The sequence below is a fragment of the Scylla paramamosain genome, chromosome 2 (genome assembly GCF_035594125.1).
Source record: "Scylla paramamosain isolate STU-SP2022 chromosome 2, ASM3559412v1, whole genome shotgun sequence".
NCBI lineage: Eukaryota > Metazoa > Arthropoda > Malacostraca > Decapoda > Portunidae > Scylla > Scylla paramamosain.
Genome location: NC_087152.1, coordinates 31,277,084 through 31,295,077, shown reverse-complemented (window position 1 = coordinate 31,295,077; position 17,994 = coordinate 31,277,084). Strand labels below are relative to the sequence as shown.

The window sequence follows — 17,994 nt, the reverse complement described above, 5'->3', positions numbered from 1 at the left end:
ATAGGGTTGAGAAAAAGAAGAAAATCTTGTGCAGCGAGGCCGTGGGAAGAGGGGAGGCATCCACTTAGTAAGATCAGAAGAGCAGTTAGCATGAAAATAGCGGTAGAAGATAGCTAGCGATGCAACACTGCGGCGATGAGAGAGAGGCTGAAGACAGTCAGTTAGAGGAGAAGAGTTGATGAGACGAAAAGCTTTAGATTCCATCCTGTCTAGAAGAGCGATATGAGTGGAACCCTCCTTCCTACCAGACATGTGAAGCATGCTCCATACATGGATGGATAAGGCCCTTGTACAGAGTTAGCTGGGGGGTGAGAAAAACTGGTGGAGACGTCTCAGAACACCTAACTTCATATAAGCTGTTTTATCTAGAGATGAGATGTGAAGTTTCCAGTTTAGATTATAAGAAAAGGACAGATTGAGGATGTTCAGTGTAGAAAACGGGGACAGTTGAGTGTCACTGGAGAAGAGGGGATAGTTGTCTGGAAGGTTGTGTTAAGTTGATAGATGGAGGAATTGAATTTTTGAGGCATTGAACAATACCAAGTTTGCTTTGCCCCAATCAGAAATTTTAGAGAGATCAAAAGTCAGGCGTTCTGTGACTTCCCTGCGTGAACTGTTTACTTCCTGAAGGGTTGGACGTCTAGGAAAAGACGTGCAAAAGTGCAGGGTGGTATCACCAGCGTAGGAGTGGATAGGACAAGAAGTTTGATTTAGAAGATCATCGATAAATAATAGAAAGAGAGTGGGCGACAGGACAGAACCCTGAGGAACAGCACTGTTAATAGATTTAAGAGAACAGTGACCGTCTACCACAGCAGCAACAGAACGGTCAGACAGGAAACTTGAGATGAAGTTACAGAGAGAAGGATAGAAGCCATAGGAGGGTAGTTTGGAAATCAAAGCTTTGTGCCAGACTCTATCAAAAGCTTTTTATATGTCAAAGACAACAGCAAAAGTTTCACCAAAATCTCTAAAAGATAACCAAAACTCAGGAAGGAAACCAGATCACCAGAAGAGCAGCCTTGATGGAAACTATACTGGCGATCAGATAGAAAGTTGTGAAGTGATAGATATTTAAGAATCTTCCTGCTGAGGATACATTCAAAAACTTTAGATAGGGAGGAAATTAAAGCAACAGGACGGTAGTTTGAGGGATCAGAACGGTCACCCTTTTTAGCAACAGGCTGAATGTAGGCAAACTTCCAACAAGAAGGAAAGGTAGATGGTGACAGACAGAGATGAAAGAATTTGACTGGGCAAGGTGTAAGCACAGAGGCGTAGTTTCTGAGAACAATAGGAGGGACCCCATCAGGTCCATAAGCCTTCCGAGGGTTTAGGTCAGCGAGGGCATGGAAACCATCATTGTGAAGAATTTTAATAGGTAGCATGAAGTAGTCAGAGGGTGGAGAAGAGGGAGGAACAAACCCTGAATCATCCAAGCTAGAGTTTTTAGCAAAGGTTTGAGCGAAGAGTCCGGCTTTAGAGATAGATGTGATAGCAGTGGTGCCATTTGGTTGAAATAAAGGTGGGAAAGAAGAAGAAAAATTATTAGAGATGTTTTTGGCTAGATGCCAGAAGACATGAGGGGGGTTAGATCTTGAAAGATTTTGACTCTTTCAATTAATGAAGGAGTTTTTGGTTACTTGGAGAACAGACTTGGCATGGTTCTGGGCAGAAATATAAAGCGCATGAGATTCTAATAATGGAAGGCTCAAGTATATTTTGTGGGCCACCTCTCTATCATGTATAGCACAGGAACAGGCAGTGTTAAACCAAGGTTTGGAAGATTTAGGTAAAAAAAAAAGAATGAGGAATGTACGTCTCTATGCCAGACACTATCACCTCTGTTATGTGCTCGGTACACAGAGACAGGTCTTTGACGCTAAAAGCAGTAGTCATTCCAAGGAAAATCAGCATAATACCTCTTCAGGTCCCTCCAGCTAGTAGAGGCAAAACGCTACAGGCAATTCCACTTTGGAGGATCCTGAGGAGGGATTGGAGAGATAGGACAAGATACTGATATGAGATTATGATCAGAGGAGCCCAATGGAGAAGACATAGTAACAGCATAAGCAGAAGGATTAGAAGTTAGGAAAAAGTCAAGAATGTTGGGTGTATCTCCAAGACGGTTAGGAATATGAGTTGGGTGTTACACCGATTGCTCTAGGTCGTGGAGGATAGCAAAGTTGAAGGCTAGTTCATCAGGAGGGTCAGTGAAGGGAGAGGAAAGCCAAATCTGGTGGTGAACATTGAAGTCTCCAAGAATGAGGATCCGCAAAAGGGAAGAGTCAGAATGTGCTCCACTTTGGAAGTTAAATAACCAAAGAATTTCTTATAGTCAGGGAGTTAAGTGAGGGGTATATAACACTGATTAATTTTGTTTGAGAGTGACTCTGTAGTCATAGCCAAATGGTGAAAAACTCGGAAAATTCAAGAACGTGGGCACGAGAGCGGATTAAGTTATTCCGCACATAAACGCAACATCCGCCTTTTGACTGAAAATGAGGATAGAGAAAGTAGGAGGAACAGTAAAGGGGCTACTGTCAGTTGCCTCAGACACCTGTGTTTCAGTGAGGAAAAGAAGATGAGGTTTAGTAAAGAGGAAGTGGTGTCCTACAGATTGAAAATTAGATCTAAGACCGTGAATGTTGCATAAGTTAATGAAGAAAAAGTTGGGGGGGGGTGTAAAAACACTTAGGGTTGATACCAGAAGAGCATTTGTGGTCCCCTTCCCAAATGAGAACTCCGAGGCTGGTGTAGGTAAGGAGAAATCCTTAGGGTTTTCATGATTCTATTCATAGTTCAATAAGGATTTTGAAACTTTAATAGGAAAAAAAATGTTAGAATCCAACTGATCATATCTGAAGGCTTTGAAAATTCCCCCCACTAAGACGACAAGGTGTCTATTAATACGAGCTGCAATGCCAAGGGGAATGGGTATTGTCAGCAGACCATCTTTCAACCAGTACTCTTGTTCGTGACAATGATACTGATCCATAGTGTAAGGAACAGTGTGAGTAGCCTTTCATATCAGTGATGGGTATTGTTTATGCAATCCTCTAAGAATATCAGTTCATTAGCAAATAATTACTGTACGATGATAAGAAATACTGAAATGTTGACGAGTTATTGTGTTCTCTCTTGGTTAGTAATTTAAGAAGAACAAAGGGCCACGTGACAGAACTAGGTAATCACAAATGCTATATTCGAAAGACTTACGACATTAGAAACGCTTCATCTGACAGAACTATGGCGTCACTGGAGGCAAAACATCGTACAAGTCATAACTAAATATGTCCTAAGTGAAAAGAAAAAAATGTACACATAATCAAAAAGGAAAAAATGCCACTTACCTGCCTCGAACCACACGGCGTTTCTCCTCACGTCCTCGCCAGTGTCTTCTGTGGTAAAACAAAATCAACAGTATTACCATTCCGCCTTCATAGTCCCTTCCCTTGCCTTCCATACCTCTAGTTCGAGATTAACAAGCTATTCATGTACTTATGGAATCACAATGAAGGACATCGATAAAGTAAATTTAATACATTCAGTAATCTGATTCCATGGTGGATATAAAATGTACGATTCTTAAGCAAAACCCAACATGGAAACATCAGGGTCAAAGTGAAGAGATGCTCATCATCGGAAATCAGGATCCATGCTCTTAAACGTTTAGATGCCTTATCTCCAGTATATTAAACTGCTTAAATGACCGTCACTGAAGTTTTTAAGGGTGTTTTCATAATTTCAGTGATAAAGAAATTTCTGTACAATCAATGGAAGAGACCCCCATGCAAACCAAAATAATCGTTTCTGTTGCTTTTGAATAATGTCGTTATGAAAACTCTATGTGTTTAAAAATACCGACCAAAAGACTTAAACCCAAGACTCGCTCAAGCTGTCCATTTCACAAAGCTTTGAACCTCACACACCATATGGCCTGATGTGCACTCTCCAGATGTCCCGCCCTTCGATAGACTTCCCGATGGAAACCAGCTCCACTCTCTGTGATCTTTCTACCAACTCCTTCAGGTAATACTCAATCTGTGGCGGAAAATGAACAAAAATATGTAGTCTTAGAGATCTTAGTTGTGCCTCAGGTAGCTGTGGTTCGTAACAACAACAATTTTACTACTACTACTACTACTACTACTACTGCTGCTGCTGTTGCAACTGACACCACCAACACTACTATTTTTTTTTTCTTTTATGTAGGAGGGACATCGGCCAAGAGTAACAAAAATCTAATAATAATAATAATAATAACAATAATGATAATAATAATAATAATAATAATAAAAGCCCACTGAGATGCTGGTCCCCGAATAGGGTCTGAAACGGTAGTCCAAAATTGAAGGATAAGTGTCTTGAAACCTCCCTCTTGAAGGAGTTCAAATTCTAGGAAGGTGGGAATACAGAAATAGGTAGGGAGTTCCAGAGTTTACCAGAGAAAGGGATGAATGGCTGAGAATACTGGTTAACTCTTGCATTAGAGAGGTGGACAAAATAAAGGTGAGAGAAAAAAGAAAGTTTTGTGCAGTGAGGCTGCGGAAGGAAGGGAGGCATGCACTTAGAAAGATCAGAAGAGCAGTTAGCATGAAAAATGCGGAAGAAGACAGCTAGAGATGCAACATTGCGGCGATGAGGAAGAGGCTGAAAACAATTAGAGGAGAGGAGTTGATGAGACGAAAAGCTTTTGATTCCATCCTGTCTAAAAGAGTGGTATATGAGTGGAGCCCACCCAGACATGTGAAGCATACTCCATACATGGACGGATAAGGCCCTTGTACAGAGTCATTAGCAGGGGAGGGGGAGGGAGTGAAAAAAAAAAAAAAAAAACTAGTGGAGACGTCTCAGAATACCTAGCTTCGTAGAAGGTGTTTTAGCTAAAGATGAGATGTGAAGTTTCCAGTTTAGATTATAAGAAAAGGATAGACCGAGGATGTTCAGTGTAGAAGAGGGAGACAGTTGAGTGTCAATGAAGAAGAGGGGATAGTTGTCTGGAAGGTTGTGTCGAGTTGATAGATGGAGGAATTTTTTGCGGCATTGAACAATACAAAGTTTGCTCTGCTCCAATCAGAAATTTTAGAGAGATCAGAAGTCAGGCGTTCTGTGGCTTCCCTGCGTGAATTGTTTTCTTCCTGAAGGGTTGGACGTTTAATGAAAAGATTACTACTACTACTACTACTACTACTACTACTACTACTACTACTACTACTACTACTACTACTGCTTGTACTACTACCTACTGTTTCTACTGTTGTTGTTATTGCTGCTGCTACAACAAGAACAACATCTATGATTACTGCTACTACTACTACTACTACTACTACTACGACTCTAACAACTATTAGTACCATTACTGCTAATACCATTATTGCTACTAGTACTGTTACGTACTACTACTATTATTAATATCACTAAATCTCATTACTACTACTGTTGCTACTGCTGAAACTACTACTACTAATACTAGTATTACTACTAATACTACTGTGGGAACTATTTTTTGACCTTCATTCAACCTATGGTCTCCCAGCTAACACACTAACACAGAAAGCATCGCTAGATATAATTATAAATAATAAATGCCTTAGTTGTGATACAAGTGGCTAGCAGGGAGCTGCTAGGCCCGGGGTGGTGAATCCAAGTCATTGTGTTCCAAGACCAGCGGCTGATTGTGATACGTAGCTAAGACCGGCTATTTGCTGCAGCCCAGGGTTCCGTGCTTCTAAGTTCTTATCAACTCCATGAATTTACAAGTGCAAAACTATAAAGCGGCGGAGGTATGACTTGAAAGGTGGCTGGCTGGCTGGCGACTGCTGCCAGGTAGATTCGCTCCTCGGGGACTCCTTGCCACGTCAAAACAATAGCTAACCACGATCTGCACGTCTCTGATTCCCAATTCTTTTATAATAGCAACTAATACTTAGTTTGTACTATATTAACCTTAATTCCCCTTTAATTAATATAACTTTGCAATTTATATACAAATCACAACCCAATCCAATTATATGCTGATATTAGGCGTGATACCAATAGAAATTTCCACAACAATAACTGCTACTACTGCTGCTACTACTACTACTACTACTACTACTACTACTACCACTACCACTATTACTACTACAAATAATGATAAAGCTAAAATAATGAAACTAACTTTCTTAACCCGTAAACTGCGACATACATCATATGATGAACAGGGTGTAACTGCGACTTATGTCACATGATGTGAAGGCTATTTTTAAACTTGACGATGTCTTGAAATGACGTTTGGCAACTTAGGATCCATGCTTCCTCTCTCTCTTCCATGTGTGTGTTCCTGTGCGTGTGTGTCTGTGTGTGTCAGAAAGTATTTGTATGTATGTTTATCTACATCACAAATATATACAACCAGAATGATCAAATGATGCCGCCAACACCGCTCACTGCCCACTATGCTCAAGTGACAAACTGCAACTTCACTACACCACTGCGCCTCAACGAACTAATGTAAATAACGAACTATTATTTGGTTTTACTATACTTTTCCATGCAATCTTTCACTTTAAACAGTAAAAATTACTTTTGAGAACTTTTTTTATACCAATAATTGCGCAACAACAGTATGACCGCCGGAATCGTACGGGTTAAGCATTACGAGTATGAAGGTCTGCGCCATTTGTGTGAAGGGAGTTTTGGCAGCAATTCTTAGTTCAGATTGAGTCAGTGTTGTGAACCATTTAGGTTTGCATACGATAATTAGTCGGGTTCTCAGTGTGTGTGTGTGTGTGTGTGTGTGTGTGTGTGTGTGTGTGTGTGTGTGTGTGTGTGTGTGTGTGTGTGTGTGTGTGTGTGTGTGTGTGTGTGTGTGTCATTGAAGAAGCACAATCTTCGTTAATGCATCACTAGAATCATAACACTAATAATTTCCATAAGCCTAAAGGCTGGTAAAAGAGGGAAATTTTCCAATGTTACCCGACTAAAACTTGAGGGGAATGAACGAAAAAAAAAGAAAAAAAAAAAAAAAACTGACCTCGTAATGGAGTTTTTAACAGCATAGTCACCCTTAATAAAGTGTCAGCATTTTCTGTGAAAAAGGGAAAATGATAACATGATCTCTTATATGTTTAATAGCTTCTGTTTACAGTTATTTAAAGGAATTTAAATGCCCCGCCGCACGCTAGGCCACGTGTATTTTAGAAATTCATAATTTTGAAGCTTTTTTTTTTTTTACTTTTTTTTTTTTTTTTTTTTTTTGTATTCACTATATTTATGGACATCCATAAGGTTACATAGCTACAGAGCTACAGGAAGGGTAACTCGCCACCACGCCGTGACAAGATTCCAACCAATTCATTGCAGAATGCATGCTCGGCTGACTGGTCTGACCATTTTGGATTGAGAGTTTAGGCGTCGTCCTTTCTGGGGATTCTCCGGCCTGCGGCGTTGCCAAACCTTGTACTGGGCAATTATCAGATTAGAGCCTATGTGTCGCTAATATCCTCACTCCCCAAACACCACCTCTCTCTCTCTCTCTCTCTCTCTCTCTCTCTCTCTCTCTCTCTCTCTCTCTCTCTCTCTCTCTGCATATACAATCTACATTTCATGCAAATTTATTTCTTTCAGAGATCTATACTTGCCTATGAATCATTAGAATTTAAGAAAAATCTGTCAGTCAAAACTGCCCCCCCCCCCCCCTCTCTCTCTCTCTCTCTCCTTTGTGAATTTCGTTTAAATGTGATACGTTTCCTTTAAGATATGATATTTCCCTTAAACTACGATGTTATATTTTTATTTTTTAGTTACGACTTTTTTCCACATCACCATCGAGCTAAAAGTCAAGGTACGTTGGTGGTTTTCGCTATTTGGGCAACAGTTCTTGAGGGGTCAAGTAATGACTGCCTATCAGCCTTTTCTTCCAAAAAAATACTTATTTACTGAATAAGTAACCTCTTTTCTCGACTGTGGAGGTGATGAGAGAGAGCGGGAGAGGTAGCTTCCATCCTCAGGATTCTGTCCTGTCACCCACTCTCTTCTAATTATTCATCAATGATCTTCTAAACCAAACTTGTTGTGCTATCCACTCCTACGCTGATGATACCACCCTGCACTTTTCCACGTCTTTTCATAGACGACCAACCCTTCGTCCAACCCTTCACGCAGAGGAGCCACAGAACGATTGACTTCTGATCTTTCTAAAATTTCTGATTGGGGCAGAGCAAACTTGGTATTGTTCAATGCCTCAAAAACTCAATTCCTCCATCTATCAACTCGACACAACCTTCCAGACAACTATCTTCTCTTCTTCAATGACACTCAACTGTCCCCCTCTTCTAAACTGAACATTCTCGGTCTGTCCTTTACTTATAATCTGAACTGGAAACTTCACATCTCATCTCTAGCTAAAACATCTTCTATGAAGTTAGGCGTTCTGAGACGTCTCCGCCAGTTTTTCTCACCCCCAGCTGCTAACTCTGCACAAGGGCCTTATCTGTCCATGTATGGAGTATGCTTCACATGTCTAGGGGGGTTCCACTCATACTGCTCTTCTAGACAGGGTGGAATCAAAAGCTTTTTGTCTCATCAACTCCTCTCCTCTAACTGACTGTCTTCAGCCTCTCTCTCACCGCCGCAATGTTGCAACTCTAGCTGTCTTCTACCGCTATTTTCATGCTAACTGCTCTTCTGATCTTGCTAACTGCATGCCTCCCCTCCTCCCGCGGCCTCGCTGCACAAGACTTTCTTCTTTCTCTCACCCCTATTCTGTCCACCTGTCTAACGCAAGCGTTAACCAGTATTCTCAATCATTCATCCCTTTCTCTGGTAAACTCTGGAACTCCCTGCCTGCTTCTGTATTTCCACCTTTCTATGACTTGAATTCCTTCAAGAGGGAGGTTTCAAGACACTTATTCATCAATTTTTGACTACTGCTTTAACCCTTTTATGGGACTGGCATTTCAGTGGGCATTTTTTTTATTGGATTTTTGTTGCCCTTGGCCAGTGTCCTTCCTACATAAAAAAAGAAAAAAAAAATCCCGGCTGGCGGGACGAGAGGAAGTGACAATGGATTAACACGGTCACTCTGACCGTGTGACCTCACTCAGTCACTCATGGAGACGTGACAACGTCTGGAGGAAACATTGCCTAGGATTGTGGTGTTTGCAAAAAAAAAAAAAAAAAGTATCATAAAAAACACATATTACACTAACTTGCGTCTTTTAGAACATGACAATGTATATATACTACAACACCATATCATTTTGAGGTAGGAAATATCTGATATGAGGTGTGTCTTGGTAACAGTGTGGCAGCGCCGCAGGCTGGGAAATCCCCAGAAAAGACAAAGCCTAAACGCTCAATTCAAAATGGTCATAGTACCTCACGCCATTTTTCTCGACTTTTTTTTTTTTTTTTTGCCCATTCACAACTTTGGAAGCAATGGATCATCATTCAAAGGCAAAGCTTGCATGAATAGAGGGAGGAAATATGAGAGAAAAGAAAGGAAGATCAGTCACCAGCCCACGTACTCTTATCACCACCCTACCCAACCTCTCACCTCAACTCTCCACCCTCTCAGCCTCTTCCCTCTACCTCTCAGGAGCCACCTCCACCACCACAACTCTTTGCTGAGTCCTACCAAGCAACAAAGCTGGATTTAAAAATTAGCTATCCCAGAAAAGTTTCCACTCCCCAGCGAAGATGAGGAGAAATGCATCATCTCTCTCTCCTAAGTTGAAAGCCTCGCATCTGAGATATGCACCAGATGCTTCAGGGAAAAGAAAATTGAAACGAAAAAAACAACAGTTTTGACATCATCACCATCACTTGTATCACGCCCTCTGATACCCTCACCTGCAAATGAGTAATATCCTGCCAAACAAGAGGGGACCAGGTGCCAATTAGACCTGAACATGACAACAAATATTAGTTTACTTTTGCTGGTCATTTTTCTCCTATTATTTGTAAAAAAAAATAAATAAATAAATAAAAAATAAATAAATAAAAGATACGTAATGATACACGTCTCAGAAGAAAACGGATCGTAACACAAAAATGACATTTTCCACATTTCAAGTGCAATTTATCTGTTGAATAACAAGATAATGCAGATATAAAGGTATCTTTGGAAAGAGAAAAGAGAGGCATTTTATTCACAAAGGACAGATTTCCCCCAAAAAAATGTACATATCGTGTTTTTTTTTTTTGGGGGGGGAGGAAAAAAAATCGTCATCATCTGTCTTACCTCTATAAGAAATGTCTTATGGAAAATCCATCTTTGGTGAAATGAAGACATATGTATGTGTATTATTGAGAGTGACTTTCAAAACGGTTGACTGAAAAACAAGAGAGAATTTCAAAATTAATGATATTGATGTGCTTTTTTTTTCATTTTTTTCTCCAAAACTAATGAATGTATTTCAAGGAAATCTGGGAATTTGATGCTCTACATAATAAAGCATATACACACCTGAAATCATGTACATCAGAAAAAAAAATAAAAGTAATCTCCCAAGTAACAGGCGTTCACTCTCCTTGAGTTCTTGATTTGTCTAACTTTCTATATCTTGTTAATAAAGTGTTTCCTAATGTCAGTTTCATCTACTGCTAAGAGCCATGTTTTAGAACGCTTAATATTATGATCTATTTTCAAATTCTTGAGATGATCAGCCTGATCCTCAAGGATATTAGTATTCTCCCATTAGTGACGCAGAAATTAACTTTGTATCGTGAAAACACGATAATAACTGATAATTTCCAGAAGAGTTTTTGCTGCTCACCTGTTCAAATGACATATAAGTGTTGGCGAGAGGCTTCGGGCAGCTCTCCTCTGTGCACGATTCTGTTTTGCTTCCTCGCAGAAACTCCAAACTCTCCTTGCGTTGTTCTTCCTGCGAAAGGGATAATACCTACAATTCATGAACATACCATGTCCAACAGGAAATTGTAACACTTATTCAGAAACTTGTACATGTCACCTCACCTCACCGATTGCGAGTGAAAGGGGATAAATTAATTCATAATTAACCCCATTTATTTATTTTTTTCAAACAAACCACTGCCAAAGAAACTTGCATCGGAAATTGCAGCACTTGATCAGAAAACTTGTACGGGACACTTCAATGGAATGTGAGTGGAGGAGACACATGCATGTATTCATGTGAATCTACTTATACGAGTATGCTCTCCCTCAGTGACAGAGGTGAAGTGACCACTGCACTGCACGAAGTCAGTGAGGCCTGAATGAGGTGTGGTTTGTTGAATTATTCGAAAGGATTCGAAAGGACCCGCGCAGGACGAGCCGACAGTTTGTAGCACCAGTATGTCAAGCAGAAGAAGAAGAAGAAGATGAAACGAGAGAGAGAGAGAGAGAGAGAGAGAGAGAGAGAGAGAGAGAGAGAGAGAGAGAGAGAGAGAGAGAGAGAGAGAGAGAGAGAGAGAGAGAGAGAGAGAGAGAGAGAGAGAGAGAAGCAAAGCGAGTAAAAAGAAACTTAATTGCCCTCCTCAAAAAAAGCAATGTCAGAAAAAAAAAAAAAAAAGACATCAGTAACATTTAATCATCATTATCAGCAGCAGTTCCCCACCACTTTTCACCCTGGTGCACACTCGTGCCGGGAAGTGATGTTGTCTCTTACCTCGACTTTCGTTTAGTAAATAGAAAATGGTAATTGAGAACTGTTACTGCAAATCAACAATATATGAACGATAAAAGTGGGAAAAATATCTAATCATGATGTTTTGTAAAAAAATCACTTTCTATCATGATTGTACTGTATATACATGAATTTATTTGACATGAAAACGTAACCTATACTGAATAATAAATAAGAAAAACGGCTTAATGGTTACTACTGATAAAAAAAATGTTATCAATGTGTTGTTGCAATGTATACAATCCCTTCATCCTCACCGCGACATGTCTTGCCAGGTCACTGATGAGAAGTTTATGGGTGAGTCCTGCTTCAGTCAGTGCAGCGGCAACCTGGGCAATGCTGTCAGTGTGCACGCGGAACCTTGGTGTGGATGAAGAATGGCCCAAGATATCAACCATGCCTTCCTTCTCCAGTTCTGCTACCACCTTCATAGCATCGTGGTCCTCCACCTCCCACACCTGCAGCAACCAGACGTCACTTAGCACCTCTTCCTACCTGCCTAGGCCTTTCTTTATCTTCTTATTCCTTTTGGAACTTCAAATAATACCCAAGCGATTTCTAGGTAAAGAAAAAAAATCGTGGTTTAACACTGACAAGATCCTGAGGGTTAGTCATCAGGATAGGACAAGTAACAAGCTGAAATAAAATAAAAAGGAGATACAAATAAACTGATTCTTTAACCGGGTGATAGATGTCTGGAAAAGACTGTTATCAAGTTGTTAGTGCAAAGCCAATGAGGAATAAAAAAAAATAGACAAATATTTATGGATATCTAAGGATGATAGATAGGTACACAGTATTAGTTAAGTAGGTTTTAAACAGGGAATGCCTTGTGAAAGCTTTCTCTCTTCTTGCAACTTCCCTTATTCTTGTATTAACCCCTTGACTGCAACTGGCAACATAATATTTGTTACTCCATTTGAACAGTCCTGGACAATTTCACTGGACAAAATATAACACCATTATAACTTTTGAAACACTCAATCTCTCACTCCTTTTGTTCCAGTGGTGCCCTTCGAAATTATACGTATGCAAAGGAACATTATAAATTACTTCATCTATTCATGCTCTCTCTCTCTCTCTCTCTCTCTCTCTCTCTCTCTCTCTCTCTCTCTCTCTCTCTCTCTCTCTCTCTCTCTCTCTCTCTCTCTCTCTCTCTCTCTCTCTCTCTCTCTCTCTCTCTCTCTCCTGATGAATTCCTAAGACTGTAAACTGTTAAAGCTTTATTAATAGGATTTTGTACAAGGGGCCTAATACCTACATGGAAGTACATTATATACTCGTATGTGATATATATGATCCAGCCCTTCTTACAGCTGCCACTAATTCGGATCAGCTTTTTCTAGGCTACCATCCTTGTAGCTTAATGTGGGTCAAAATTACACAAGTCCAGGCAATTCATCAGTCCAAAACAGCATAGCCTTGTCCAAGGCCTCATTATAATTCTGAATGATGTTGTCAAAGCTGTTATGGTCATAAACCCAGTCCCCCTTATAGCTGCCACTCACTCAAGTCAGCTTCCTCTAGACTACTTTCTGTAATCTAGTGCAGAACCTCCTCTAATGAAAGTCACTGATCCAGTTAACTCATCGTGGCTGCATACAGCAAATGACTCTAGGTCGCCACTGTGTCTCACCTACAGGGAAAACATACAACACAAACTTATCAAACTTGCTGAAACAGGATTTGTGAGTACATATTCTCAGGAAAGACATACACAAGTACGACACAACTAGACTAGGGCATAATACCTTATGAGCAAACCACCCACAACAGCGTTTACCTACTGCTCAATAAGATATTAGGGCACCCTGTTTCGAGTTTAATTAATCTTCGATTTCTTAAAAGAGACTCTGTCCTCTCCTAATAGTAATGAGGCTGCAGAAACGAAAGACAGCCAGAGTGTATATGAGATATCCTCTGGCCGTAGATGTATCGATATAATATATACTTCTACTATTTCTACTACTACTACTACTACTACTACTACTACTACTACTACTACTGCTACCTACATCCCAGAGGAATCAAGTGATGGACCTCACCTCACCCCTTGCCAAGTGTCTCTGTTTCTTGAGGAAACACCTGTACAAATACATTCCTTTCCCTTTCCTCCCCTGGATTATCATATCGCCCTATGTTAATCTTGCCTTCCTTGTGTCACTTGCCTGTTAATGTGGTGTTAATGTCTGCAGACATTAACACCACGTGGACTTAATCTGTAACAAATAGGGTCGGACCCCTCCACTGAGAGGGCAATTCAGGACTAGACTCTACAACGAGCACACTGTATTATTTATCTCATCAAATAGACAAAGAAGCAACTAGATGTGATTCTATTGCTCTTATTCTTAACTATCCACCAAGAGAAGGGAGCCGTCTCAAGCTGATGCACTACACCAATACGAAAGGACTCTAAAGACAGCACACTACGTTGGTACACAGAGACAGACAATAAAACGCAACAGGGACAGTCGCAATTAAACAATGAAAACAACCAGAAGTTCCACAAAACACTAGAATCCGACAAAGTGAGAGGAGGGTTCCTGCTCTAAGAGTAAGGACAACATAAGCTACGTTCACAAGTGGGTCCCCAAAGGCAAGTACACGCGCCTTAAATACCGAGAGCAACACAGATGATCTTGATTAAATGATTAATAGTCAACCTAGTGAGAGGTATAACTAGTGTGATCCAAATACTACGTTACTTCTGTCCCCAAATACAGCCTCACACTGTTTGACTTCTGTGTACGTCCACCACCAACTTGTGGGAATGCGGCATCGGCTGGACAGAGAGACATGGGGCAGCCTGGTCATATGACAGAATGGAGAGTGAAAAGGGAAGGAATGGGGAGATGGGAAGCTAGCTGACACATCTCTCTCTCTCTCTCTCTATTCTTATATTTGATTGACATTGGGCTGCTCTGCATAGCATATATATATATATATATATATATATATATATATATATATATATATATATATATATATATATATATATATATATACAGTAAAATCCCTCTTATCCGGCATCAACGGGACCGCCGACATGCCGGATACTTGAATTTTGCTGGATACTTGAATAGAAGTGAAATTATGTCCACAATCACCACCCTACAATCACGCATCTTACCATAACAAAGATCAGCTGATCTTAATCAGCAGCTGATCTGATCAGCTGCTTAAGTGTAAGCACAACACGCTTCCTCTTTTCTACAACTTTAGGCATGATGAGGGCGTCAGGCGATAAACAGTGCACATGCGGGACTGAGTCACTGAGTAAACACAGTGCAGTGGGCCATGGGTGGCGTGAAGCAGTGCGCTCTGGTGGCGAGGGGACAAAGTATGCCTCGCGCGGGAATTTTAATCGATTTTATGAGTACACATTGATTTTTATTGATTTTAAGGCTCGGGGAAAAATGTGCCGGATACTTGAAGCTGCTGGATACTCGAATGCCGGATGAGAGGGATTTTACTGTGTATATATATATATATATATATATATATATATATATATATATATATATATATATATATATATATATATATATATATATTGTCATGTGCTGCATAAATTATCAAAAGAAAAAATGTAGAGATGAGAGAAGAAAAATGAAGAGAGAGAGAGAGAGAGAGAGAGAGAGAGAGAGAGAGAGAGAGAGAGAGAGAGAGAGAGAGAGAGCAGTAGGTAGTGGGTGCTGCGATTAGTCTGTCACCGAGACAGAATAGGATACGATATTTTTATTTCCCCCACTTCTCTTTCGAGCACCATATTAAAAATACTACCGTTTAGAAGAATGGAAGTTTGTGTACATCATGATCCAGTTAGATTGTCACTATCACCTTCAGGAAAGTGCAGCAAGCAAGATTAATAAAATGCTATTACCGCTGATACCATGTGGGGGATGAGGCGAGGCATGGTAGATCATTCCCCTGTCCCTCCCCTGTACTCCCCCATCTCGCAGCCAAGTGAGACTGTCTGTGTGCTTCCATTCCCACGGTTCAGTTGGGCTGAGACAGTTGTAGAATTAGGATATAGTGAGCGAGGAGAGAACTGGCAAGGAATGGGGCTATACTCGTATTGGTACAGTTTAGAGGGCGTGGATTAGATAGTACTGTGTATGAGTTAGCGGCAGTACCGCCCGTGTCAATTTAAGTAGGTAATACACCATCCACGAGGTTTTGGCTGAGTGTGGTGTGTCAAGTTAGACTCCTGTAATGACACTATGAGTCATCCCAATACCTGACCCTGCTCAGTGTCCTGTGTTTAGTATAGCATCTTATTGTACTGTCAAATGACACTGGCCTTCATAAGAGCTTTGGAATTAGAGGATCATATTTCCACTGCCATACAGTAACAGCCTACTTCTTCCTTGGACATTCCGTGTCTGGGTGGTTTCGTCCATCTTCTGGGAAACTGTAAGTGTTACTGTCCTGCAAGGGGATATAATATTCTATGAGTGTGAGCGGGTTTGTTTGTTGTTTCTTGAGGGCAGAGGCTCATAGAATATTACAATCCTCACAACCATTTGTCCTTTGTCATAGCTGTTTCCCAGATCATGGTTAGCAATTCTTTCCCAGCACTTGGCATGTGCTCAGTGTCTGTTAAGGCGATTACTAATCCTTTCTCAGTGCTCTGGTAAGGCAGGAATGGTGACCTCATTACTCAATTCACCACAGAAGACCAGAGGTACCCTATGAAAGTGACTTTGGCCCTGACTATACAGGAGCCACTGTAGGGAGGCTGACCCCAGGTAGTGGCAGCCATAAAGGGGGACAGAACTTGGTGTTGCGACCGTCTGTTTAAGGGTTGCAGGAGACAAGGACCCTATAAAGTCAAGGTTGGGCCCCACACTAGTTTACATTGGTGGTAATCTAGGGGAGCTTGCCGAGTTAAAGGCAGCTGTGAGAGAGGTGGAATCTGTGGTCATAACAATGTGTGTGTGTGTGTGTGTGTGTGTGTGTGTGTGTGTGTGTGTGCATATATATATATATATATATATATATATATATATATATATATATATATATATATATATATATATATATATATATATATATATATATATATATATATATATATATATATATATATATATATATATATATATATATATATATATATATATATATATATATATATATATATATATATATATATATATATATATATATATATATATATATATATATATATACAGGGTGTCCCATAAGTTTCCATACATATGGTATCATAAGCGCCATTACAAGCATAAATGCAGATGTGTTTGAACGTGTTCTTCAGCAGTGGAAGACACGCATTGAAATGTGTTTTCAACACAAAGGCAGTCATGTAGAGCATATTATATAAATAAATTTTTTTTTTTCTATAATTCCATAATTTCTTATAATTTGTCCTATATATGGAAACTTATGGGAGAACCTATATATATATATATATATATATATATATATATATATATATATATATATATATATATATATATATATATATATATATATATATATATATATATATATATATATAACTGATATAAACGCAGCGAAATTCAATCAGTATCACGTTGTGACAATATTCAGTTAATGTTTTAAGAATACATAATAAATTGACTGACTGATTAATTGATATTTTACCATTACATACCCACCAATGAATTATCAATTATTCAGTCAGTCAGTCAATAAAAAAACTATCCTCAGATTTCAAGATTTCTGTAATCAGAATTAAACTCATCCACAGACTGCACCTTAAAAAAGGATAAAAGAAAAAAAAATATATATAATAAGCACAAAACGCTATGGTTAAACAACTGACAAGTACAGGCAACACGATGTTACAAAAAATTTTAAACGTAATAACTGTGAACCTGAATGTCTGTTCTTTAAATTATGAGAGAGATTGGAAACTTCAGTGATGACTGCTGAAATATTTCTGTGAGCCAGTTCTCATAAGGTCCAAGAGAGTTATTAATTAAGACAAAGGTGGACACAGGTGTGGGAACCAGTCTCTTGTCGCAGGTGTTCAACAGATGTGGCAAATTTACCTAAACATCAATATATATATATATATATATATATATATATATATATATATATATATATATATATATATATATATATATATATATATATATATATATATATATATATATATATATATATATATATATATATATATATATATATATATATATATATATATATATATATATATATATATATATATATATATATAATCTATTTTGCTTATTTATTGATTTGGGTCATAAGAACACTAAACATTTGAGCTCTTTTTGGAGTGGTACTTTAATTTTGTTACCACTTTTCTAACGCATATAAAATGTGCTGTCCAAAACAT

The 17,994-nt window shown here is 39.2% G+C and overlaps 1 protein-coding gene across 2 annotated transcripts in view; it reads right to left on the bottom strand.

Annotated features, from left to right (window-relative positions):
• The window catches only part of LOC135113124 (zinc carboxypeptidase-like), a 34,068-nt gene that overhangs the window by 2,167 nt on the left and 13,907 nt on the right, over positions 1-17,994 (bottom strand). For both annotated transcript variants that reach the window (XM_064028189.1, XM_064028198.1), the window contains exons 3-6: positions 11,894-12,094; positions 10,764-10,874; positions 3,933-4,044; positions 3,354-3,401 (exon numbers count right to left, since the gene is read on the bottom strand). In XM_064028189.1, the coding sequence (XP_063884259.1) occupies positions 3,354-3,401; positions 3,933-4,044; positions 10,764-10,874; positions 11,894-12,094 (472 nt within the window). The remainder of the gene's footprint in view (positions 1-3,353; positions 3,402-3,932; positions 4,045-10,763; positions 10,875-11,893; positions 12,095-17,994) is intronic.